The sequence below is a fragment of the Ursus arctos genome, unplaced genomic scaffold (assembly GCF_023065955.2).
Source record: "Ursus arctos isolate Adak ecotype North America unplaced genomic scaffold, UrsArc2.0 scaffold_21, whole genome shotgun sequence".
In the NCBI taxonomy this organism is placed as follows: Eukaryota; Metazoa; Chordata; class Mammalia; order Carnivora; family Ursidae; genus Ursus; species Ursus arctos.
The window spans coordinates 6,402,444-6,427,078 of record NW_026622886.1 but is presented as its reverse complement, the minus strand read 5'-3'; the positions used below and the strand labels follow the sequence as shown (position 1 = coordinate 6,427,078).

At 51.1% G+C, this 24,635-nt stretch overlaps 1 protein-coding gene across 1 annotated transcript; it reads left to right on the top strand.

Moving 5' to 3' along the window:
* The first annotated feature begins 425 nt into the window (after positions 1-425).
* Positions 426-20,596, top strand: ISX (intestine specific homeobox). The gene is made up of 4 exons (XM_026499616.3): positions 426-1,538; positions 16,733-16,884; positions 18,555-18,668; positions 19,549-20,596. The coding sequence occupies exons 1-4, from the start codon at positions 1,346-1,348 to the stop codon at positions 19,786-19,788; spliced, it is 699 nt and encodes a 232-aa protein (XP_026355401.2). The 5' UTR covers positions 426-1,345; the 3' UTR covers positions 19,789-20,596.
* Positions 20,597-24,635: the final 4,039 nt, after the last annotated feature.

Sequence of the window (24,635 nt, the reverse complement as noted above, 5' to 3'; positions counted from 1 at the left end):
GCAAGCCCAGGGAAGCACGTCTGACAGGGACTGGCCATAGCTGACACCCAACAGACTGCACCCCGGCCCAGCCTCCAGCCTCCACGTGACCCATAAACTCTCCTAACTAAGCAAACACATTTTATTGGGCCTGGGGACACTTCCTGGCCAGCCTGTTCCCACCCTCCCTCGTCCTGCTCCCACCTAGCCAGTTCCCCAGCATGGCACCTCCCCAGGGCCCTCTTGCCCACCCTTCAGCTCCACTCTTCCCCCTGCCCCTTCCCCCCAACACCTGCTTCCCCAACCTTAAGGAGGGTGGAGAGTTTCTTCTCTTATCAGCTGTTTTACTGCCCCCTCCTCCCTGATTACACAGTAATTGAAAACAGAATTCCCCATAAGGACAGGTAGATGCCTGGTCAGCTCCCAGCCAACAGTTTACAGGACAGACTGAAAGGGTCCCCTCAGTGCTGTCTCGGGGAACAGGTAAAGGGCTTGCCAGCCAGGAAGAAGCATAAAGGACACCAAAAGAAAGGGAGGGTCACCCTGGACCAGGAACCTCTGGAGAGGCTTGCAAAGTGAGGCCAGGGAGACTGGAAGGAAGGCCAGAGATACCGGCACTCAGTCCAGCCCCGTCACGGACAGCCCGCCTGGGGTGGTCCAGAAACCCCCTACCCAAGCCTGCACCTGCCAGACAGCGGAAGCCCAGGTGCTCCAGACAGCCTATTCGGGAGTGCAGAAGCAGCAGAACTCGAAGTCCAAGAGGGCTTCTGGGAGCACCTTCCAAGCTGCAGGTGGCCTGGATCAGAGTTGGCCACCTGGGGCCCCAAGGTGGCACTCCAGCCTTCCAGAGGCTGACCAGAGCCAGCAGGCAAGGGCCACAAGCCAGAGAAAAGGTGAAGGTGGACTGTCCTCTTCCTTCCAGCTCTTTGCCTTAGTACCCACTGACGGTGACCTCAGGGACTCCAATTTGCCTGGGGATTTTGAAAGCGACCACCCCGCAGAAGACCCTTGGCAGTACAACTGAACCCAGCGTGGCAATGGTGGCGCCCGTGACATCAAGCCTGCAAGAGCTCTGAGCCCACGGGCCTGGGATACAGACCATTCCAGCTCTCCCAATGTGATCTGCTTCCTAACCCGGGGGGCTTTAGCGTAGCCCATGGAAGTCCGTGCGGAGACAGAATCGTGCTTGGAGAATCTGACATGAGGCCCCCCGTGCTCCACCTCCACTTGCCCTTTTGATTCCAGAAATTTCAGGGGAGGAAGTACATCACCCTCCACCAGCATTGCCCTGGGCACACACAAGGTCCCCTTCTGCCCTTCCTCACAGCCTCCCTCAGAGTGCACCAAGGCCAGCCCTCTGTAGGGTATGGAGAGGAAAAGCTCAGGGTGCTGTGGGGCCCCCAAGAAGCTGGGGTTGTCCTTCTCCATTGAGGAGATCTTAAAGAGGCCCACCGAGAGGAGCCATGTGGTCAGGCCGGAAGGGGCAGGTGGACGGGACACCGGGCCAGCCGCAGCTTTAAGCTCCGGACCAGAGAGGCCCCCACAGGCCCAGCCCCAGGGTAAGTGTCTTCTGGTCATTTCTTTTCCATTCCCAGGACCCCAAGTGCCACCTGGGCTCAGGCAGAGAAAAAGCTTCTCCATATCCATAGAAGAGAGGGCCCCAAAATTCAAAGAGTGGTCAGGTGCTGGGCCAGTCCCTTTCTGTCTAGCCAAGACTAGGGTTTTTCAGATGCAGACCCCAGCGTCAGATGCCGGGACGCGGGCCTGTTCCTGTAAGCAGGCCATAGCTGAGAATGTCAGCTCCCCTTTATTTACACGGCATTCCCATTGTGGTAGCGCCTGTCCTAGAGTCTCCTCTTTCATGTCAGTAGAAAAGCATGATTACCCTAACTTGACAGATGAGGAAACTCAGCTGTGAAAGAGGCAGATGATGTCCCCACGTTACACAGCCTGAGAGCAGGTCCTGGCTCCGGCTGCCCCAAACACCTGCTCGGTCCAACCTGGCCTTCCTCGTAAGCAGAGTCCAGCCTGCACGGCTTCCCATGGCCGAAGCTGTGCCTGGGTCCTGCCCACCCTGATCACGCTCCCAGCCCAGCGGCCCACCCCGGGGCATGTCCCCAAACAACAACGACGAGGCAGATCTCAGTTGTCCTTGAGAACCAGTTCGAGGAAGGGCATCGGGGTGGACACATGCACCTGCTGGGAGGCAAGAATCCTCCGTGTCACTCTCCAGCCTGCCCTGGCCCGCTGCGTGACCTCAGGAAGGTCCCTTCCTCTCTGGCCTTCACTTTACCCTCAGGGAATCGGTTGAGTGAGGGAAGAGGAAGGCAGCTAGGGAGGTCACAAGGGTCTGCTGGAGCCTGGCCGTCGGTAAGATTGGAGTATCTCACTCGTGGGGTTCCCAGTTCTCTCCCCTCTCAACCCCTAGAATCCTAGAAAAGGCTGGAAAGGCAGCTCAAGGGAGCCCACAATGCCTTCTCCTACCATCACCGAGCCCTGCTGCCTCCCCTAAGTTCAGTCTCCCAAGACACGCTCGTGCTCAACTGCAGACAAGGGGAAAACCCTGGAGGGCTGCCTGTCCCCAGGAAGCTTGAGGGTTTCCTCTGAAGCTCGCGAATATCTTCCAGGGAATTAAATGAGCATTAGAAACAATTCTAGGGGTCTAACCCGAGTCTCTCCTGCTGCAGTTACCTAAAACCCATCACTGCCCTCTCTGTCCTAATGAGAGAGAAAGAGAGGTGGGGGAGGGGGAGAGGGAGAGAGGGAGAGAGAAGGAGAGAGGGAGGAGAGGTCCAATCCCCCTACCAGAGCAGCTTCCCTTCCCCTAGCCTGAAAATGGCTGATGGCAAAAAGGGAGCCACTAGTTCTAAACCTTGCCCTGAAGATGCCGGCGTGCTCCAGGTCAGCTCTCCTGTTGGACCCAGAGCAGACCCCCTAGTAAGGGTTTGCCAAAGTAGCATGTGTCAGGATGGGCAGTGCCCTGTGGCCCTCGTGGCACTCCCCTGGCTGTTTCCCACGGAACTGCCATGGTTGTGAGCCCCACCTTATAGATGATGGACCCAAGAAGAGCAGTCACCTGCATAAACCACACGAGTAGATAGCACTAGAATTGAACCCCAGTGGCTTGCGGCCGTCCACTCGAGATTATTCCTGAATGCGTCTTAAAGCTATACATCTCCCACTACGCTGGAATGGAGCATTTCCAAAAGGCTAGCGAAGATCCCAATGGTGGTTTCCAAAACGCATTTGAGGACTACGCAGACTGAGCGTATATTTATGTCAAGAGTTCTGTAATTATTCCTACGCTAACCTTCGATTTCTGACACAGGACACTGGTGCTCCATTTATGGTCATGATGAGAGGTTTTCTCTTAAAATGGATTTATTTATAGAGGTAAAACAAAAAGCCTATTTGGGGAAATGCTAAGCAAATAATAATATAGATGGGATGTCAACATGTCAGAAACTACAAAAGTAACTTACGACAGTGCCCTGGGCGTAAAGGATGGGGAACCGGACTCCAGAAATCCAGCTTCTGAGCCCCCACCTGGTGCTACTAATTCACAGGAGGACCTCAGGCAAGCCGCTCCCCTCCCTGGGCCTCTGTTTCCCCATCTGGAACATGAAAGAGCAGGACTAGAATATTCTTAAGGTCTCTTCTGGCTCAAATGTGCCATGACCGATTCCACGACAAACTGGTGGCTGGAAAGCCTCGGTGGTGTCACTCATGGTCATTTTCCAGCAGAGCCTTCTTCCCTGCAGAGAGGAGGGGAGGCTGTCCATGCCAGGCGGGGAGCCGGATAGCCGGGAGCGGTGGGCAAGAGAGCAAATGGCCTCAGCAGCATCTGCCTCCCCTCCCGCACCCACCATGCCTTCCCAGGGGCCCCATCCCCACCCAGTACTTGTTGCTGCTGCTAATGCCTCTCCACCTCTCTGTCCTGCTTTCCTCCCGGCCTGTGGGGCCCCACTGAGAATGGAAGGCAACAGGACCAGAAACGTGCATCCAGCCCCCTCCACAGTAATAACAGAGAAATAACGTTAACACTGAAAGGGCTTCGCAGAGTGGCTCACAGAAGGTGACTGGCAAGCATGCGCTCTCTGTCCCCATCACCTGGATGGGCAGGTGGACCACTGCAGGCTTAGTACCCCAGACTCTGACCCTGGGTCTAGGGTGGGGCCCAGGAATCTGCATCCTAGCAAGCTCTCCTGAACAACCCTGCCGTAGGTGGTCCTAGGACCTACTCTTGGAGGACGCTGAGGCCCAGGGAGGCAAAATGGCTTGTTCCGAGCTACAGGGCTGAAACATGCACACTCAGGGTCAGCTCGGTCACCCAGGCCAGGGCCAGTGCCCCACCTCCCTCGCTTCTCACGGCAGTGACCCTCATAATCTCAGGCTCGGACCCTCCCATGTCTCAAGCCAGTGGAAAAATCCAAGAGGGTCTCCCTACTTAAAAGGATGCTGAGCCCAGCTGTCTGCTCACTCCTGAAAGAGTCCACCCCACCCTGAAGCCCAGGACCCTCCAAAGTCACAGGAGGCCCAATCATAAGGAAACCAGACCCAGGGAAGAGAGAGGTCATCTGTGCCCAGGACGCTTTGCAGGGAAATCTTGATGCCTGGGGCAAAGAGGAGGGGAGGGTGAGGAAGAGGCCAGCCAGTGGGTAACCAGGGCAGGGCTTCTGGCCTGCCGGGGCTCAGCTCTGTTCTCATCCATTCCTGACCCATTCAGTCACTCCATGGCTAACTGCTGAGTGCTAATTCTGGAGGGGCTGGACCCTGGGGAGGTGACCATACCCCTGGAGCGGGTGTGGGGCCAGCAGGTTGAGTCCTGGTGCCACCCCCTTGGGGCAGTGCTTGTGTAGTGGAGCTGGCCAGGAACAGGGTGGCATCCTTGGGTTTTGAGGGAACCCTATTGCCGTGGTCAGCAAAGTTTTTCTGCACAAGCCACTTGGACTCTGCCTTCACAGCTGAAAAGTCAACAATGTGTGACTGAGTGGGTGTGTTTGTACTCCCATGCAACTTTATTTAGAAAGCCAGCGGAGGGCCAATTGGCCTCGGGCTGCAATTTACCAACCTTAAATCCCTTAGTGTGACATTCAAAGTCCTTCACAGACCTGCCCTGCTGCCTCGGGCTCACCCTCCAGGCACACAGAGTAGCCTGACTTCTGATCTTTCCCTCCCTTAAAATGCCTCCATACCTTGGCCCTTCAAAAGCCACTGCTCCTCCTCCCCTTCTTCTTGCTGCATTCCCTGTCCTTTCTGCTCCCCTCCCACCCCCACCCCTTCCATTCCTGGTCCTGTTGCTGCAAATCACCACCATACAGGAGTGGCTTAAAACAACAGAAACTGATTCTTAACAGGTCTGGAGAGCTGAAGTCTGAATGAGCCCCTGGTTTTCCTCTTTCTCCTCTCTCTTCCCCATCCTCCCTCCCCGACCACCCTGTCTGGAACCCAAGGCAGCGGCACTGCTCTGCTCCTGGTCCGGGGAATTGGGAATGCAGCCTCAGGCTGTGGCCAGACCCACGGGTGTCTCATTGCCTTGTGATGAGCAGCTCTGACTCTCAGACAGGTAGACCCAGGGGCTCCCATCAGAGTAGACAGGAGTGGGGCTGAAGGAGGAAAGCTAAAAGCCAGGAGTCCCCCAGGATTAAGTGTGGTTTTGGACTCTCTCTGCCCTGCCCCCTCTCTCAGTCCCTGCCACCAGAACCTCAGCCTAAGGAGACCACGGAGACACTCCTACAGGGCACCTGGAGGCTGATTCTAGAATTGAGAACCTGGCTGCATCTTAAGCCTTGTGGCAGTGTAAGGAAGAACAAGTCTTGGTCCCAGCTGGAAAAAAAGCATTGTCTTCCTGGGGGCTCCCCCCAAAAAGCAGACCAGAAGGAAAGGATTGGAGCACAAGGGATTTATGTGGGACATGCAAGGACACAGCATGGAGGTAGCAAAATCACACAAAGGCGGCATGTGTGATTAAGCCAGTGACCACGGTGGGAAACTGAAGCTTAAATCCTTTGGGAAATGGAGCAACTATACTCCTTGGAATTATCTGGGCTTCTGAGCGCAGAAACACACATCCTGGCGGTAGGAAGTTGATCTGGAGCACAGAAAGTTCTGAGGGTTACAAGCAGGGCACTGACAACATTACTCTAATGATAGGGCTGCAGAACATCAGAGCCAGGAGAAACCAGAGCAGACAGGGCACACACAAAGCGTTGGCTGCCATTTAAATCTGATGTATCCATTGTATTCCTCATCCAAGCCACAAAGACTGACTAAAATCTGAGTGCAGGAATATTTACTGCTGCACAAGGGATTATCCCCAAACTCAGTGGCTTAAAATAACAACACAATTAATTGTCTCACTCTGAGTCTGTGGATTGGGAATTTGGGAGTGACTTCACTGAGGAGCTCTGGCTCAGGGTCCCTCATGGGATTGCAGTAAAGATGTCGTGTGGGGCTGCAGCCACCTGAAGCCTGGACCAGAATAAAGGATGATTCCAAGGTGGGCACTCTATGGCTGGTGGGTTGGTGGCAGCTCAGTTGTATGAGGAGACCTCAGTTTCTCCCCATGCCACTAGAGTGTCCTCCCAAAATGGCGGTGGCGTCTCTCAGGGAGAGTAATCCAAAGGAGAGCGAGCCAAGGGGAAGGTGCGTCGTAAAAGGACGTCCTTTTACGTCCTTTTACATCCTTTTAACATCCTTTTATGACCCAGCCTGGGAAACCTGCTAGCAGCATTCCCATTGCATTCCATATGCTCTGTGAGTCACTGAGGTGGGCCACGTTAAAGATGAGAAGAATTCCTAGGGAGAAGCGTCCAAGAATTTGCAAACCTATCTTAAAGCCACCACAGGTGCTTAGTTGGGAGTGGGAGGATGTAGAGAACAAAACACAAGCCCAGCCTCTGCCCTCATGTAGCTTCTAATCTACTAGGGGCGACTAAGAGCCACCCAAAAACCATGAGTGACAGCTGAGCTAAGTGCTGGGGAGAAGGTGACATGGTTCTGAGGATGTTTGGTGCTGCCAACAAAGGCTTCCAGAGGAGGTCATGGCTGAGCTGCAGTCTGTAGGGGGAAATGTGGATCTCCCCATTCCACGCAGAGGAACCCCCAAGGGCAAGGACTTGGTGGTAGACAAGATGTTCAATGGAGCAAGATGAGGTCTGAGAGCTAGAAAGGAGTCCGGCCATGCCGGACCATCAAGGGCATTTCTGCCTTGTTTCCCGAAAGGAATGAAGAGCCATACGTAGGGTTTTAGGTGGGAAAAGGTGCAATGATCCACATGAATGAAAACTCTCCAGGTTCCAAATGACAAAAATCATCTTGGGTTAGCTGAAATAGAGAAGGAAATGTGTTGCCTCGGGGAACATTGAGAAGCAGTTTCTCAGACTGAGCCACGGGAAGGGCAGGATCATAAGCGGGCTTCGGCCATGATGGGAGCCAGAACCGGGACCATCAGGTCTGTCTAGCTGCTCCTCTGTGCACCGGCTCAACTTCTCTCCCTCCAAATGACACCCAGTCGCTCCGAGAGTTACATCAGCCTCCAGTAACTTCCCTCAAGCTCTCTAAAGTCCCAAGTCCAAGAGTCCCAGAGGAGGGACCCATTGGCCAGGCCTGAGTGAAATGCCCACCTCCAGGCAGCTGAGAGAGAGGGTGTGTTTGGGCCCTGTCCGGAGTCTTCTTCTTGCTGATGCTCTTCTCTCACACTGTTTCACGCTGGGATGATGGTTTCTCATTTCAGGGTCATCTTCAGTCTACAGATCTGGAACTCTCTAAGTGTTTTTGTTTGTTTGTCTGTTGCTGTTGTTTCATCAATGGCGTGTTCCCAAAGAGGTTTGCTCCCCCAGATGCTCCTTGAAAGGTGGCAGTTGTTAACCCGTTTCCGGCCAGAAATGGCTCTCCCCACTGTTTACAGGGCCCCGTGGCTTTGCACACCTCTAATCCGAGCACCCTGCATCCCTGCCCTTGGGTTGGCCACACAGAGAACAGTTAACTTCCTCCTCCATGCTTGGCAGGAAGGGTAACTAAACATGGATCCCCCCTTTGCTTAGGGACTAGTTCTGTAACACTTCCTATGTCCCAGCATGAAAAATGCTCCAGCTCCACAGTCTGTGAGATCGGACTATTCTCCTGCGTTGCCACAAGTACAGACTGGAGAGGAATGGGGGCAGGAGGGGAGAACACGCACACACTCTGGAAGCCCATGAAATCGGCCCCTTGCCACCCTGTCCTGGCTCTGTGCCCACCCCCCTCCCCATGTGTGAGTCTCACCAGACCTCTGCATGCTGTCGTAAGAGTCACATTGTCGTGACACAGAGCATACGAACCTGACCAAGTGCTCTGAACACGGAGGAGGGAATAATGAACTGGGTTCGAGGCCTTCCAGGAAGGCTTCAGAGAGGAGGTGACCTCTGAGACGGAGTCAGGCAGAGTAGGGGAGAGGACACGCCAGGCAGAAGGAAGCCAGGCAGAAGGAAGCGCGTAAAAGGAGTTGAGAAACAAAGAAATCTCAGCATGGCTGGCATTTAAAAATCCCAGAGCAATGGCAAAGGAGAGGAGGGAGATAAGGAGACTGAAGGTCAAGTGCGCCAAGCCAGGAACTTTGGCCTTTATTTACACACATCAGCATCTTTAAAACCGATGTTTGGGGGAATGGTGGGCTTCCGGAGATACGGGGCCAGAGCTGCCTTGGATGAAGGGGAGCTCAGCAAGCTGTGCTCCGGGGGCCCCCCACATGCATCAACAAAGGAGATCCACCATGATCTGTTTTGTGGGGCTCCCCACACAATTCCCTTTAAACAAAGGCTACACCTGCTGTTAAAAAAAGATACACAAATGAAAAGTGCAGGGAGTGAGTGTGTGTGTGCGCGTGCGTATGCACATTGGCTGAGATCCATATGTAAAAAGCATGCAAGTGATGCCTTCCACGTGGAAAGTAACAATCCTCACTCTGCTGACAGAGCGCCCACCTGTCCTCCCTGGCAGCGTGCTGGCGAATCTTCTGCCAGGGGGATTCTCAGGGTCTTCTGGCCCACTGTTGCCCTTAGTGATTTCTTTAGTTTCATCTCTTCCCACCCTGGCTGTATTCTCTTTGCTGTTGTTTATTCATGCAAATAATACACGTATATTATAGAAAAATAGAAAAAACAGATAAACATAAAGAAGGTAAAAGAAAATGTAGCTGTAACTCTACCATCTCATCACGTAGTATTAACCACCATTAACATTTTGATAGAAAGATACGTAAACACAGAAAAATTAAGAGAGATTTTTGTTCTTAAAATGCAGAGGCTGATGGTACAAGCCAAAAGTGCTCTTTCCTTAAAGTTATTTAAAAAAAAAAAAAACACTGGGGCACCTGGGTGGCTCAGTCGGTTAAGCGTCTGCCCTCAGCTCAGGCCACGATCCCAGGGTCCTGGGATCAGCAGGAAGCCTGCTTCTCCCTCTCCCTCTGCCACTCACTCTGCTTGTGCTCTCTCACTCTCTCTCTGTCAAATAAATAAATCTTTTTAAGTATTAAAAAAAAAAAACACTGCTGTGTTTCTACAGAGATTCACAACAGACCCTGGAGAAAAGGAAGCATTTGATTGATATGGGCTTTGATGGATGAGTAGGAGTTCACCAGACAAAGAAAGAAGACAGGTATTCCAGGCAGAGGGAGCAGTGAGACCAAGCACCTAGAGAATAAAAGGGTATGACCCATTTGTGGAATCTAGAAATGATCAGGTGGGATTAAAACAACAATGGAAATAGGGATTGGGAAGAAAGCAGATGATTCTGGAAAGGAAGGACTTGAAGAGCCTTGAATGCCATGCCAAGGAGTTTGCCTTGTAAGCTATGGGCACCAGGGAACTGTAGGAAGTCCATGACCAGGCTAGGGAGAAAAGCCCAGCCCCGGTCTGCCCTGGCAGTCTCCTGCCCTGTACCCCGCCCGTCATGTCCAGGCGGTGTCCCCAGCTTGCAGGAAGGCTCCAAAGGGTGCCCTGGATCCCCTCCATGCTGAATCCACTGCCTTAGAAGGCAAGAACAAGGCCCATTTCCAGAGACTTCCTCCAGTGGCAAAGCCCCCCGGGGCCTTTAGCTGAGCAGCCATGGCCAATTAGCAGACTGTGGAGAAGGAGCAATCAGGGGAGGGAGCCGAGCGCAGAGAAACATTGGTTTATAATTAGATGGCCTAATCACCTGTGTAAATTGTGTATCTCATGATCAATGTGCTAAACGGCTCAGGTTTAATTAAGTTCTGCTGACTCGTTCTCTTTGAAGACCCACTGAAGTGTGATTCACAGCTCACGCAACTAGTAACAGGGAGAGGAGCAACATGAAAGGGACGGCAGTCCTTGCCACCTTCCTCCGCCCTCTCCCCGCCCATCCCCTGCCCTGCCCTGGTGCCCTTGGCCCACAGCAGTGGGTGGGCTGCACTGTAGCCACCAGCTCCTCAGCTTCTCTGCCAAGAACCTGGTTAGGAAATGCTGGGCCTGGATAGGAGCTCAAAGATTTTCTTGCTCCCAATCCAGTGCTCCTTCCAGAGCTGGGAAAAGGGGACCCAGTTCCCCCAACATCCTCCCCTCGGGGGCGTCCAGGACATCCCAGCCCTTCCTGATGATCAAGAACCTTATCCAGTGCACGGACCACTCCCACATTGAGCTTCTATTTCCAGCTTCTTGTTGAATGCGTTTCCTTCTGGTTCCAAAATTCCACAGGCCGAGTTCTGTGTTCTACCTTCTTCTCTGCCTCTATATCCATCCATGCTGTTCTGGCTTCTCTCACCTGCCTCCTCTCCCTTATCATCCACTGTGGTCTGTAACCCGTGTCTGCCTTGCTGGTCCCTCCCACTCCTTTCCTGGAGCAGCCCCCTCCTGCATCTGGTAGGAAAACTGAAGAGTGGACCTTCATCCTTCCTTAGCCAACCTCTCGGACACGTCTCTTCCCATCCCACCCTGCCCCATATACCATTGGCAGGTCCACTGCTACAAGTTACTACCCAGAGCTCCTGGGCCCATCCCCTCCTCTGGACATCCTCCTCCTCCCCAAGCACCAGCAGAGAGGTGGGCCTGGGCCAGTCCACCCTTCTTATTCACCCCAAACTTCCCATTTCCCCAATGCCATCAAAGTCGGCTCTATAGCTGACAGATCCTCTCTTTTCCAGAAATATGTGGAAATTACAGGAAACTGTAACACAGGGGGAAGCTTAAAGGAAGACCCAGAGTATGACTTTTTCATGAACCCAGTGGGAAAAACCTCTAAAGTTAGCACTATCAGCTAGAACTTTCTCTGATGATGGAAATGTTCTGTATGTATGCTGGCCAATATGGTAGCCACTAGCCACATGTGGGTATTGTGCTATGGCTAGTATGACTAAGAAACTGAATTTTTATTTTATTTTATTTTATTTTATTTTATTTTATTTTATTTTATTTTATTTAAATAGCCACATGGAGATGGTAGTTACCATATTGAACACTGCAAATCTAAAGAGCTAAACTTTTAACAAAGTCTTGCCTCTGATTCAAACACTGTTTTCCTGAAGCCAGGTCCAAGTCTATCTGACCCTCCCTAAACTGTTCTTCTGGTCCAATCTCATGAGTCAAATTTCAGGGAGCCCCACTTACTGTGAGTGATCTCAGCTCTAGGACCCCTCCATCCCTACCACTCTTTTTTATAGTCCTCCAATTTGAGGCCATTCAATCTAGAATAACATCCTAAAAAGATCTGGGGGACAACAGTGTTGACTATCTGCACCCCAAGAACTCATGGTCAGTTTTGGAGGAGAAGCTTTGGCACTCTGAGTCCTGCAGGCTGGTGGATTTGGGGCTCAGCCTCCATCTCTCCACCGGTGTGGATTTGGGACATGTTTATTCCCTGGAGAAGTCACTACAGCCATTGGACACACACACACATGCACACACACACACACACACACACATTCATCACCATCATCATCACCATCATCATCATCATCCATCATCACCATCTTCATCATCTTCATCATCATCATCACCATCATATCATCGTCATCATCATCACCATCATCATCATCATACCATCATCATCATCATACCATCATCATCATCATCATCATCACCATCTTCATCATCATCATCATCATCACCATCATCATCATACCATCATCATCATCATCATCACCATCATCATCATCATCATCATCATCTCTCAAAGACAAACATCTATCTCCTGAGAATGTGTAGCTCAGAACTGATATGAAAACATATTTTTCTAACTGACCAGTAATTTGCCAGGCAGCCCACTCTCTACAAAGTTAGAGGTCACTTATTATGCAGAAAAGAAGTAGATCCTTTCCTTCTTCACCCCACCTCCAAATTATGCCCTCCAGTCCTGCCAGAATAGGGAAAAGCCACATGTATCTTAACGGTTGCTCCTTTACTTACACAAATGGAAGCATCGAAAAAATTATTCTATTAAATAGTCTATTCTTACTCATGAACCCTTGTTTGCCTGTTTCCCTCTGGAGAGAACGGAGGAGGTGGCTTCTTTCTGTCATCATCTACATTCTATTTCTAATCCTCTGTTCTACATGGTGCTTGCTTTCCCATGTTCTGGTTTTGCACCCTATATTGTCTGTCCAGGATCCCCCATTCCATAGCTCTACTCCCAGGAGAATCCTAACTCCATACTGGCCTGGACACTGCAGTTTGCCTAGCCAACCTGGCATCTTCCATCCTGTGAATTTTTTCTGCAATGTCCTATAGAACTGTACAGTATTACTATCACCTAAAATGCTGGCCTTGTGAATGAATGAATGAATGAATGAGATACTGTTAGTGTGGCTTGTTCGTTTTTGTACTCCTGCAGATGGGCCCCCAGTGCCTACGAGATGCTGGGCACAAAGGACATATTCAGTAAGACCCGGCAATGGGTTGACATTGCCGTCTCTCTCTGCATCAATTCTGATTAGCTTCAGTTCTACCCCTAAACACACTGCTAGCTCTAAACATAGAATAAATATCTCTTCTTAAATTTTTTAAAAAGAAGGTAGACTTGGGGAGGGAAAGAGGATAGGGAAGGAGAGAGATCAGGTCCAATCAGGTGGTTCACAGTCCAAGGGCTTGCTCTAGCAGGTGACAATGTTTGAGACCTCACTGTCTATGACTCCCGGGAAGCTCCCAAGAGTCAGTGAAATGAGTCAAAGTCCTTTGAGGGAAGAGAAAATGATTAACAACAAGCTTGAGGGGTAGTAGGAAGGGGTGAAACCAAAGGCAGACTATGAGATGCCATTTCTACCACTGAGACAACTGGGCCTGATTAATCCCAGAGATGCAGGAGTAGCTTCAGCAGAAATCTCTCCTCTCTGGCCCTCATCTTCCACCAGGCAAACTGGTTCCCTGGGGAAGGCCCAAGGCAAGGTGTTTTAAGCCATTCAGCCTCCATCCGAAGAGAAAGAGAATTACAGGATGTCAGGGTGTATTTGGCCTGCTCTCCTCCCCCATTCCACAGATGGGGAGACCGAGGCCCAGAATGTAAATGAAATGTGGCCCAAGTTGTAGAGTTCAGGAACAGAGTTCGGGTCTCCTGATGTCCAGTTCAGTGGGTTTCCTTCTAGCAAACGATAGCAGGATGGATAACAAGCATGCACACATGCACACACACAACACATATGCACACACATGTACATATACACACGCCATACACACACGCACACACACTCTCTTCTGTTGTTAAACCATCACAACTGAAATCTACTCTTCACCCAGTGTCTACTCCAATTCATAGCCTGTAGTGAGTGGTTTTACCTCTTATTTGGAAGGAAAAAGGAAGTGAGCTGTGGGAGAAAGGAGACCTCAGCAGGATTTCAGTTCCCCACCCTCCTTTCTAGTCATCCCATCTGACCTGTGATATCTGACATCACAAAAGTGAAGGGAATTTGGGGAGGGGGTTTGTACCTTTCCTATAATTCCTAAAATTACATCACGTGGACTTTGTTCCAAGTAAAACTAGAATTGCAGCCTTCTCCTCGGAAGTGCATGGTCAGGAAAACAAATGCACCACGACCTGATTCCATCCTTCCTCCACCATCTGTGACCCTTGTTCCCATCAGTAGGTACGGGGGAGGCTGCAAGTGGACAATCTTCCTTACTCTTCTTGCTTCCCTGGCCCTTCTCTAGGGCAACTGTCCCAAAGCCCTTCTTCATCCTTCCTGCCCTAACCCCTCCACCTCTCTCACTCTCTGCTGGAGACCTGACTTCTAGCTCATCTGCCCTGAAACTCCCACGATATCCTCTCCTGTGTAGTGAGTGTCTCTGACCAGTCTGTTCTGCAGCCGCCCTATCCAGCGCCCCTCCAGAGCCCTCTTTCCCCCTTGGTCTTCAGAAGTGGTCCAGGCTACTCTCTGAAACTTCTCCCCAGCCTCCCCCTCCCCTTCTAGCACCTTCTCAAGATAGGAATTCTTCTCCTACTTATTGCTGCCACTTCCTAACCACTCATGCCTCCATCCACTTTAATTCAACGTATATTTGTCAGTCTCTACAAAATACCAGACGCCACACTGGGTGTGTTTGGGGTGATACATAGATCCTCTTTCCTTGGCTTCTGCCATCATAATTCTCCCCAAGTAGTCTTCCTGTGGTCCTCAATGTCCTCCCTAATGCCAAATTCAGGACCATGTGCCTCAAATTCATCTCAGAACAAGACAAGCTAAATACACATGTGTGCATGCACTCAGGCCAAGGTCAAGGTCCAGCACCACACCTGGCACATAATAGGTGTTCGATTAACACACTGATATTCCCTGGCTTTTCTTCCTCTTCACCCTCTCTTGTTTTTAATTCTATCAGCACTCCTGTCTTTCCAAAGCTCTCTTCCCCAAATGTGTGCTTGTGTCTGAGTTTCCTCCGTCTCAGATCAGGTTCCCCAGAAAACAGACTGACATAGAGATTTGCTGGAGAACAATTACTGGGGGCTTTTCACAATGTTATCATGTCCTTTCTGTTTTAATCCCAGGATCATACACTCCCTCTCCAGCTAGCATCTGCCATTCCCCCTCCATGTGCCCAGCACACCTTTGCAGACTTGTCTGCCGTGCTGCCCCCCATTGGCCCCCTTCCACTGCCCACTGAGCCCTCACGGCCTGTTCCATGGAAGCACTATGACCATTCTCTGTCCCCATTATGACTAATCTATCCCCAGCATGGACACAGCAGAGCCTCTTTCCTGAGACAGTTTCTTCACCAGGTGTCCTCCTTTGCCTCCTATCTCAGGGACCTGTTCGTTGTGGTCCCCCGCTGGTTTCTCTCTGCTTCCTCATGGGCTGCTGAGCCCCTACTCGGTGGAGGGGGCCCACTCTTACTCCCAGACACACACCCCCCACTCTTCTCCACATGCATTTTGTGCCTCAGTGATCTCAGCCATGCCCAGACTGCCAAGGCCAAATATATGCTGACTCTTCCCAAATCTGAACAACAGTCCTGAGATCCCCTTTGAGCTCCAAACAAAATTCATCTGCCTATTTGAGAGTTTTTTTGATTATCCAATAGGCGTCTCAAAGTTTACACGTCCCAGTACAATAGGTGACTCCCCATCATACACACACATGCGCAGACCTGGCTTCACAGGCACGGATGGGACCAGTGTAGTTGCCCACAGTACTGCACACAGACGGAGGCCTGGCACTGGGGTTTAATACTTATAGTCATCTTGAAATTCTTAATAATTTTACATGTGAATCTGTGCTTTATAACTGAAGTTCAGTGAGACCAGGAAGCAAGCACCAGGGTCCTGAAGCCTTGACTCAATGCTCAGTGCCCCTCTTACCACCTCCCTACTTCCCTGGGATGGACTCTAAGCCAGATGTTTCCCCATTCCTACCCAGTGACTGCTGCCTCCTCCATCCCATGTGATTCCAGGGATGCGAGGGGTGTCAGGGTATGGAGGAGGGTCAAGGTCAGGTACATGCACCCTGGTGCCAAGCCAACGGGTGGGCCCTGGGTCCCCGTGAGGGTCCACACTCACCCTATTAGTATTCCTGTGCCCAAGAGAGCATGACCTTACACAGCAAATTTAAAAACCTAAGCAAACAACAACAATAAAAAAAACCACACTGACAGGTCAACAGAGAGACTGCAGAAGAAAATAAATAGCTTTTTCCTGCTTTTTGAGCAACAGCATCACATTTTCATTTTACATTAGGCCTCAGAGATGATGTAGCCAGCCCTAAGTGGACAGGAGTCTGGACAGTTAGATTGTAAGGGACTGACTGCTGTGGAGTTCAGTCTTTACTTTGTAGACTAAGTCTGGCAAGATTTTCCTGTAAAGGGCCAGATGGTAATTATTTTAGGCTTTGCAGGCCATATGGTCTCTGTTGCAACTACCCAAAGCTGCTTGCAAAAGCAGCCATAGACAATACATAAACCAACGGGAGGGCTGTGTTCCAATAAAACTTTATTTACAAAAACAAACAGTGGGCCAGGTTTGACCCTCAGGCTATAGTTGCCATGCCCTGGTGTAGACAAAGGCAAGACACTGAAGGCATCTGAGCAGCAAAAAGGACAATCACAGGAGTTTCTAGGAAGTTATCTTGACCCCACTGTTCAGGATGGATCAGAGGGGTCAACCTATGGGCAGGATTTCTACTGCAAAATATTGCAAAACTCCAAGCAGAGGAGCCAGTGGCCAAGACTCTACAGTGGGCGGTGGGGGTTGAAAGAGTGAAACCAAGTAACACAAAAGCCTCACCAGGGTGCCAACAGCAAGATCACTAACCCAACTTGAACCGTCTTCCATCCAGAGGAAAGAAAGAGCAAGCGGAGGGTCCGAACCACCTTCACTGCTGAGCAGCTGCATGAGCTGGAGAAGATCTTCCACTTCACGCACTACCCAGACGTCCACATTCGCAACCAGCTGGCAGCCAGGATCAAACTTCCAGAAGCTCGGGTGCAGGTACAGCTGTCCCCACCCTCAGCTCCCAACCTCAATGCTTTGGGGGCCATGGGTGAGACCCTGTGGATCATGAACCGTCCAGGGCTGCCCCATTTGAAATTTCCCATTGCCTTTATCTCTTGAATACAGTCACTTTTGCCAAATATTATTTCCAGGAAATGAGGTCACCATAGTTACAGGATGGTTTCTCTCTTTGGGAGGTGGAAATGGATCAAGGCGGCATCAGTGACGGTCATTGATACCCGCTTCCTGCCTTCCCTCTCCACCTGGCTGTAGTTCCAGAACATCGCTCACCATGCAGCCCCATTCGCAAAACAGATCTTGACAATCTAGACCAGTGGTCACCAAAGACCAGTGGCCTTTTTCTGTCAAAGGCAAGATGGTAATTATGCTGGGCTTTATGAGGCCATACGGTCATGTCTAAAACATTACTGATGAGCCCTACAATTTGAATTTTGTATATTTGCATGTGTCACGAATAGTCTTCTTCTTTTTATCTTTTTTCCCAACCGTTTAAAAATGGGAAAGCCACGCTTAGCTTATAAGCCATACAAAAACTGGTAGGAAGGCCAGATTTATCCTGCAGGCCTTAGTTTGCCAACCCCTGATCCCGACGGCATGGGTGTCACTTTGAAGGCAGCACAGAGAAGTGGAAAGTGCCATCCATGGTCCAAGATCCACCTAATCCAGAATATATCATTTATGCACCTTGGAGTGTCCGTGGCTTCCTCTGTGGTTAGAGATACAGTAGCCCCTTGTCAATCACGAGGGGCATGTCCCACCTCTTTGCACACCCCCAATTTTGCAAGGGGCACTCTAGCAAATCCAAATCCAACTGTGGAACTGTTGGCTGGCTCTAGAACACTTCTCTACACCACTCTTTTTTTTCTTTTTCAATCAAATATGATGGACTCATTCCGAATTCAAAATCTGAGCCAGGGCCCAGGTCAACATTTTGCTCTTGATTTTACCCCAGCCTACTTTTCTCCTGGCTAAGAACCACCCCTGTTTTAGACTTCTCCCTTTCTCTTCCCCTTTAGAATCAGTCAGGCGGAACGTGGCTAGCACCTGCTTCCGCTGTAAAGCTGCCTCGGCAGAACGGCCAAGGACAAACGCCCACGTGGCAGGGACAGCCAGGGCACTCGCGAAGACAGGGAGCTGCCAATATTCAACCTATAGATGCCAAGGGGCCCACAGGGGTTGCGAGCTGGTGGCCTGCCAGCGGGAAACAGCCCACAGATGAGTTTTATTTGATCTGCGCACCGTTTTCAATCTCAAAGTGTTCACATAAAAACCGAGATCTCCGCCTTAGATATTGGATGGGCCTGCAAAGCCAAGCTCGCATTTCTGCAGGATACCCAGTGGCCGAAGCTGAGAGGCTGTGCCCTCCGGGCTCTGTTCCCCATGGATCCCACCGCTCCTACTTATATGGCTTCCAGCTGCTCCACTCGGGCGTGAGCCCCCAGCCCCGCAGCCACTGAAGGCTCTGATCCCTAGTCCCCTCTCAGAGGGCAGACCTCCAGAGCCAAGGAAACCCTGATGCCATGGAGCTTTCTACACCGTCAAGAGCCAGTCCCTGGGAAAACTTCACGATCACACGCTGGGGAAGGTACTGGATGGAGAAAAACCCTGTGGCTGATCATCCTCTCTCTCACCTCCCACCCCCCCAGATCTGGTTCCAGAACCAGCGTGCCAAGTGGCGGAAGCAGAAGACTGGCAGCCCTGGGGCTCCGCAGCAGCTGAGTGAGGCCAGTTTGGCCTTGGCCGCGAACCCGGATGTGGCTGTGAGTGGCTGAAGCACCAAAGGGGGCGGGGGGCACTGTCTGCAAACATCCCACCCAGACCCAGAAGTGAGGACCCCGGGGGCTCCTTGTACAGTAAAGAGTACAAGGGAGACTCCTCCAGAAAGAGCATAGCCAACAGTGCTCTGGATGTCCGTGGGACGAGGGACAAGTCACTGCCCCTCTCTGTCCTCACGTCCTCATCCCCTGAGTGACAATCATAGTCCCTCCCCTTTCTCCAGGGACTGGTTTGTGTTATTGTGCAGAACTTCATGGTTTAAGGACCAGGCAGGCAGGGAGTAAGGGGCAGCACACGGAGGTTGAGCAGGTAGGCTCTGGAGTCAGACTGCCCGGGTTCGAATCTCAGCTGCACGTAGCAGCCGTGCGGCCCAGAAGAGTCACTTCGCCCCTCGGAGGACAGTAGTAGTTCGGTGAGGGTGAAATCACTGAGACATGGAAAGGCTCGGCACCTAGGATGTGTGCCCTGAGCATGGGCTGTCCGTGGGGTCCACGCATGTCGGGCGGTGTGTCAGCTGCACAACAGCGGGCAGCCGGCAGTACACAGTATAGACAGGCCTGTGCTCAGAGGTTTGTGCGTGGCCGCAGTGACACTAGGAGGTAGGGTGTCTTTATTTAGCTGTGTTTTGCAAATGCAAAGAGTGGACACCGAAAAGCAAAGTGACTTTTTCACCTCAAGCAAGTCCTATAAATGTCAGGATTAGGACCTGGTTTCCTGGCCCCCAGCGTACACATTTCTCCCCAACATGGTCCTGTGCCCACCCTGAGCTGCCCAAGTCCTGGAGGGAAAGGTTGGGAAGCTGCGGGACAGCCCCCGGTGAAGCCCAGGACTCACTTCTCTCTCCTGACCTTCCCCTTGTGACAGGACCCCAGGCAGCCGCCCTCTGCTCCACCCCAGCTGGCTCTTCGCACCGGGTGTTACGCACCAGCTCCAGGCCAGCCAGCCTCTGCCTGGTGCCCCGGCCAGATCACCCTGCTGCCATGTCACCTGTGGGAGACACGGCCTCTCCTAGGCCCTCTCATCCAGCCAACCTGCATGCCTGCCCTGTGCTGCCTTCCACCTGCGAACCCCAAATGGGACAGCCCTTGTGCCACCTCAACATAGGGATCGGATCACCTCTCGCCAAAGGAGCCGCTCTCCTCTCCAGGTGAAGACAGGTGACAGGAGGGTGCTCAGGCCTCTGGAGGAATCCATCTCGCCATCCAAAGATGGCCCAGAGCCTGGGAAGCCTCCCTGAGCACACACGGAGGAAGGATGCATTGGACTCAGTAGCAAAGGGAGCAATTCAGGGGCTCGCATCGCTGCTCCCAAGGTTGCCCTCCTGGCTCAGAAGACAGAGGCCATGTGAGATCCCCAGATGAGCTCTGGACCAAGGAAGGCATCGTCTTGCACTCCTGCTTCCTCTAACTCGCTGTGTGATCTCCAGCTGAACCTCATCTGAACCTCATCTCTAACACGGGTGGTTGGACACGGTGACTTCCAAGGGCCCTTCTGGCTCTTCCTTCAGTGAGGTGAACCGTGGTGAGAACAGAGGTGTAGAGGAGGCCAAGGAGGGGTTGTCTGTTCATTCATTCATGACGCATTTATTGAGTGCCTACTGAGTACTCTATAAATGGAACTGGATCTAGACACAAGCAACCGAGGCTCTGCCCCCAGGAGCTCAGTCCAGGCTGGCCCGAGGGCTTATGCTGAACTTCCCCTGCAAGAAGAACAGGTGTTCCGTGACCTTGCGGTTGGCCCAGTGACCTTGCCATTGGCCCATGCCCAGCAAATTCTGTATGGCTTTGATGTGAATGTACAAAGTGGGAGAGAAATACAGGGGAAGTTTTTTTTAATTTAAAACAGAATGTGGTGTCTTTGGTTATCCTGCTGGATTGGGGAGAGATGTCGCATTTACAGTCTGAATAAAGAATTTGACAGTAAGCTCTTTTTAGAGTTTATATCCCAGGACTAGTGCAAGGGACCAGCTGGAAGGCCAGCCTCCCCCCGTTGTAAAGAGCCTAAGGACTCTGCTATTTCCTTGCAGTGAGACCTTGGGCAAATCGCATGCCCGGTCTGAGCCTCAGTTTCCACATCTGTAAAACAGAGGTAGTAAGTCCCACCCTGCCTGCCTCAAAGAGCAATCGGGAGGCTCTGAAAGGGAGAGGAAGTGCTTCGCCAAGTGTGAGGTCTGGGCCCAGTGTGGAGCTGATGGTGTTGTCTCAGATCCCACTAGGAAAGGGGTTGCTTTTGGTCCCGGTCCTGGAATACACCACCCCTACTCCCAGGGAGGCCACCCCCGACCTTCCCTTCCCTTCTGCCTGAGCCGAGCGGAGAGGTACCCTGCTGCTGGGGACGGGGCCTGCTCCTCCTAACTGGGCAGGCTGGACTGACCTCTGTGTACAAATCAGAAGTTTGGGTGATCTGCCCCCAATTCCAGACCCTCTGCAATCTGGCCCGGTCCCTGATGCAGCCAGGAGTTGGATGGGGAGTCAGGAAGCTTGGGTCTTAGTCCTGCCCTCCCTCTGATGTGCTGTAGAAGCTTGCCACTCAATCGCTCTGGGCCTCGGCTTTCGCACCTGTACACTGGAGGCCACCACACCAGCCCTGCCCTCCAGGCACGCAATATGCCAGAATCCGACTACAGCTGGCAAACAGGACCTAGAAGTGCCAAATCGCTCAGAGCCCATGAATGTTATCACCCACAGACACCTAGTCTCCAGTGAGCTCAAGATGAAAGGAGAAGGCTAAGGGCTGGGGGAGCCAAAGAGCCGATTAACAGAGGGTGGGGCTGGGAACCGTTCACACAAACACCACTGCAGTGGCTGGAGGGAGGGGACATCTGCTTCCCAGCCCTCTCTCTCACCCCCCCCCCCAGGGCATCCACTGGGTGCACCTCAGCCGGCCTGGCCCTGACCCCTCCGCCCTGGCGCTGCACCACCTCATTCCATCCCCTGCCGGGGTTCACGCCACATCCCCTGCTGAGGCACCCCCTCAAGTTACGAATGCCCCCACTCCTCTCTAGCTTCCAGACCACCTCTCAAGAACTGGAGGAAAAGCTGACAGCTCCCCCCACCCCTCCAGGGTCATGGAAAGCCTAGGCCAGGCAGGGGACTCTCCCTGTAGACCTCTTGCAGCCATTTCTGAGGCCCTGGCCACAGGAGGGCCACGGATGAGATCACAGATGCCCCACCTTCCACGTGGAACGCTCTGCTCTGGGCTCCTTTTGTAAGTCTGGGTTCTCCCAAGAAACAGGACTGTATGTACAGCTTTTTCCTGAGTATGAGGAGTTGGCCCTCACAGGTACAGAGACTGAGAAGCCCCACGATCTGCAGGTGGCAAGCCAAAGACCCAGGAGAGAGCCGACGGCACAAGCACCCGTCAGCATCCGAAGGCAGGAGGAGACCAAAGTCCCCGCTCAGAGGCAGGCAGAGAGCCGGTTCTCCCTTCCTTCACCTTTCTGTTCCGTTCAGGCCTCACGTTCACCCACACTGGGTAGAGCGATCTGCTTTACTCAGTCTACCGTTCAAACATTAATCACACCCAGCGCAGCCTCTCAGGTGCACGCATAATAACACTTAGCAAACACCCGGCCAGCCCGTGGCCCCAGTCAAGCTGACATAAAATTAACCATCACAATCCCCAGCCCTTCCCAGTCACATACCCCCCCCACCCCGAATCCTCCAGAAACAGGGTTTCGCCAACCATAAGAGGTCCAGGTGACCAGAACATCTCAGGTTCAGTACCAATTTGAAGCTGATTTCGGGGGAGCAAGTCTTCCTCCCTAGGGATTTATGTTCTCCCCGTAAGAACTATTTTATTCCCGTACCTTATATCTGTGGTGCAAAGGAATCACTTTAGAACCCACACAAGCTGTGTGACCTTGGGCAAGCGACATGTCCCCTCTGTAGAGCAGTTTCTGGTCTTTCAGGGTTCCTATGACAATTAAATGAGTTAGTACAGTTTGGCACACGGCAAGTGTAGAGAGAAGAAAAGCCGTTTTCCCCACTCTCCCTTCTACCTCTTTCTACTTCTGATTTTGAGCAACTATTCTGACCCCAGACTCTATCCTAGGAGTCTTTTGTGTTTTGTTTTGTTTTTTGAAAGAGAGAACACAGGGTTGGGGTGGAGGGCAGATGGGAGAGAGACTCTTAAGCAGACTCCACGCTCAACACAGGGCTCAATAAGGGGCTCGACCTCACGACCCTGAGATTGTGACCTGAGCTGAAACCAAGAGTCGGACATTTAACTTACAAAGCCACGCAGTCGCCCCATCCTAGGAGTTTTGTTTTTGGGGTTTTTTTTTTTTTAGTAATACTCTTTTATTATGTTATGTTAGTCACCATACAGTAAATCCCTAGTTTTTGATGTAAAGTTCCATGATTCATTACTTGCATATAACATCCAGTGCTCCATGCAATACGTGCCCTCCTTACTACCCATCACCAGCCTATCCTATCCTAGGAGTTCTTAAACCACTGTCCCAGAGGCCAAGGAACTCTCAAAAGAGCATGCAAAATGGTGTGTGTTTTTCCCAGGGAAAGGGTCCATTGCTTTTATCAGCTTTTCAAAGAGCACTCTGCAGCTAAAAATAATCCTAACAAAGAATCCCCCTCAGACATCCCTGAGTCAGATCCTGACAGGCTCCTAAGTCTGGCCGCGTGGATGAGAAACTTGAGAAAAAGTAAAGGACCACTTTTTTAAGGTAAAATCGTACCTACAAACATAAAATGAACAAGTGCCAGTTTTATTTAACTCGCTGATGAGAGAGCCAGGAAGATGTCACAGCGGCTCCAAGGAGAGCTGAAAGAAGGGAGACACAGGCAGGCAGGAAGGCTGAAAGGAGTGACAAATCCAGACACAGCCGCCATCGCCATCAGGCCAGAATCAATTGCATCTCCGCCAGACGCAATTCATTTGCATTTCTATGGACAAGAAGTATTTGCATTAATATCAGTTTCCTGCAATTTAAAGAGTTGAAAGGGAGCTCAAAGACAGGGGAGTTGCTCATATCCTGGAGACTTGTGCTAGACAAAACACCTCGTAACCTTTTCATGCCTATTTCAGACTATTTCGCGGTTTCTTCTCACCTAAAGGTACCAGATCTCGGCATCTCACCTTTCTCAATCATTAAATCGATGGGATAACAAACTTGCCTCGGAAGACAACTGCGGGATTAGAGTAGATGATGTTTTTAAAGCATTTCGTACTTATAAAACACTTTATGAATGCAGGAAATTATTTTGTATGGCTTTGCAAACTCCTCTAGAACCCAAGTTTAAACGTCTATATCCAGAAGCTGTTTAGAAAGATGGTAATGTTTCTTTAATATCCATTGACCTTTTATAGTTCAATTCTTAAGAAGGCTAAACAAACCATGGAAAATGAGCGAAGAGCAGAAATAAGAGATTCATAGGAAAAAAACATACAAACAGATACTAAACATATAAAAATATGCTCAACCTCATCCATAATTTAAAAATGCAAATAAAACAGAAGGAAATACGTTTTTTTTCATTTCAGATTGACAAATGCTTAGTGTTGGTAAGGGGTTGATATAGACACTCCATCTCACACGTAAGGAAGTACGAATTAGGAAAACATTTTGGAAGATAACTTGACAAATATTAATATTCTAAATGCAAAGCTCTTTGACCCATAATCTTATTTGCAAGATCTTATCTGATAAACACACATGGGTAGAAATACTGTATATAAGAATGTTCACCAAGGCTTTGTGATCGCAAAAATCGGAAACCACCCCCGCAGGATACTGGCTGAGCAGATTCCAGTATATTCATCCAGCTATTAAAAATAGTGAGAGAGGCTGAAATGCACCTCGTGGGGAATTGTCATTAGACACGTCATTAAGTGAAAAGAGCAAGCTGCAGAAGGGCATTATGATCTCATTTGGGTAAGAAAAGGATAACGACGTCCTGACATATAAAAACATCACCTCTATGCTGAGAATT

Coding starts and splice junctions, on each gene's coding strand:
- ISX (XM_026499616.3), top strand. CDS start 1,346: ATGGAGAGGAAAAGCTCAGGGTGCTGTGGGGCCCCCAAGAAGCTGGGG. Junction 1,539..16,732: donor CCCACAGGCCCAGCCCCAGG/GTAAGTGTCTTC, acceptor TCTTCCATCCAG/AGGAAAGAAAGAGCAAGCGG. Junction 16,885..18,554: donor TTCCAGAAGCTCGGGTGCAG/GTACAGCTGTCC, acceptor CCACCCCCCCAG/ATCTGGTTCCAGAACCAGCG.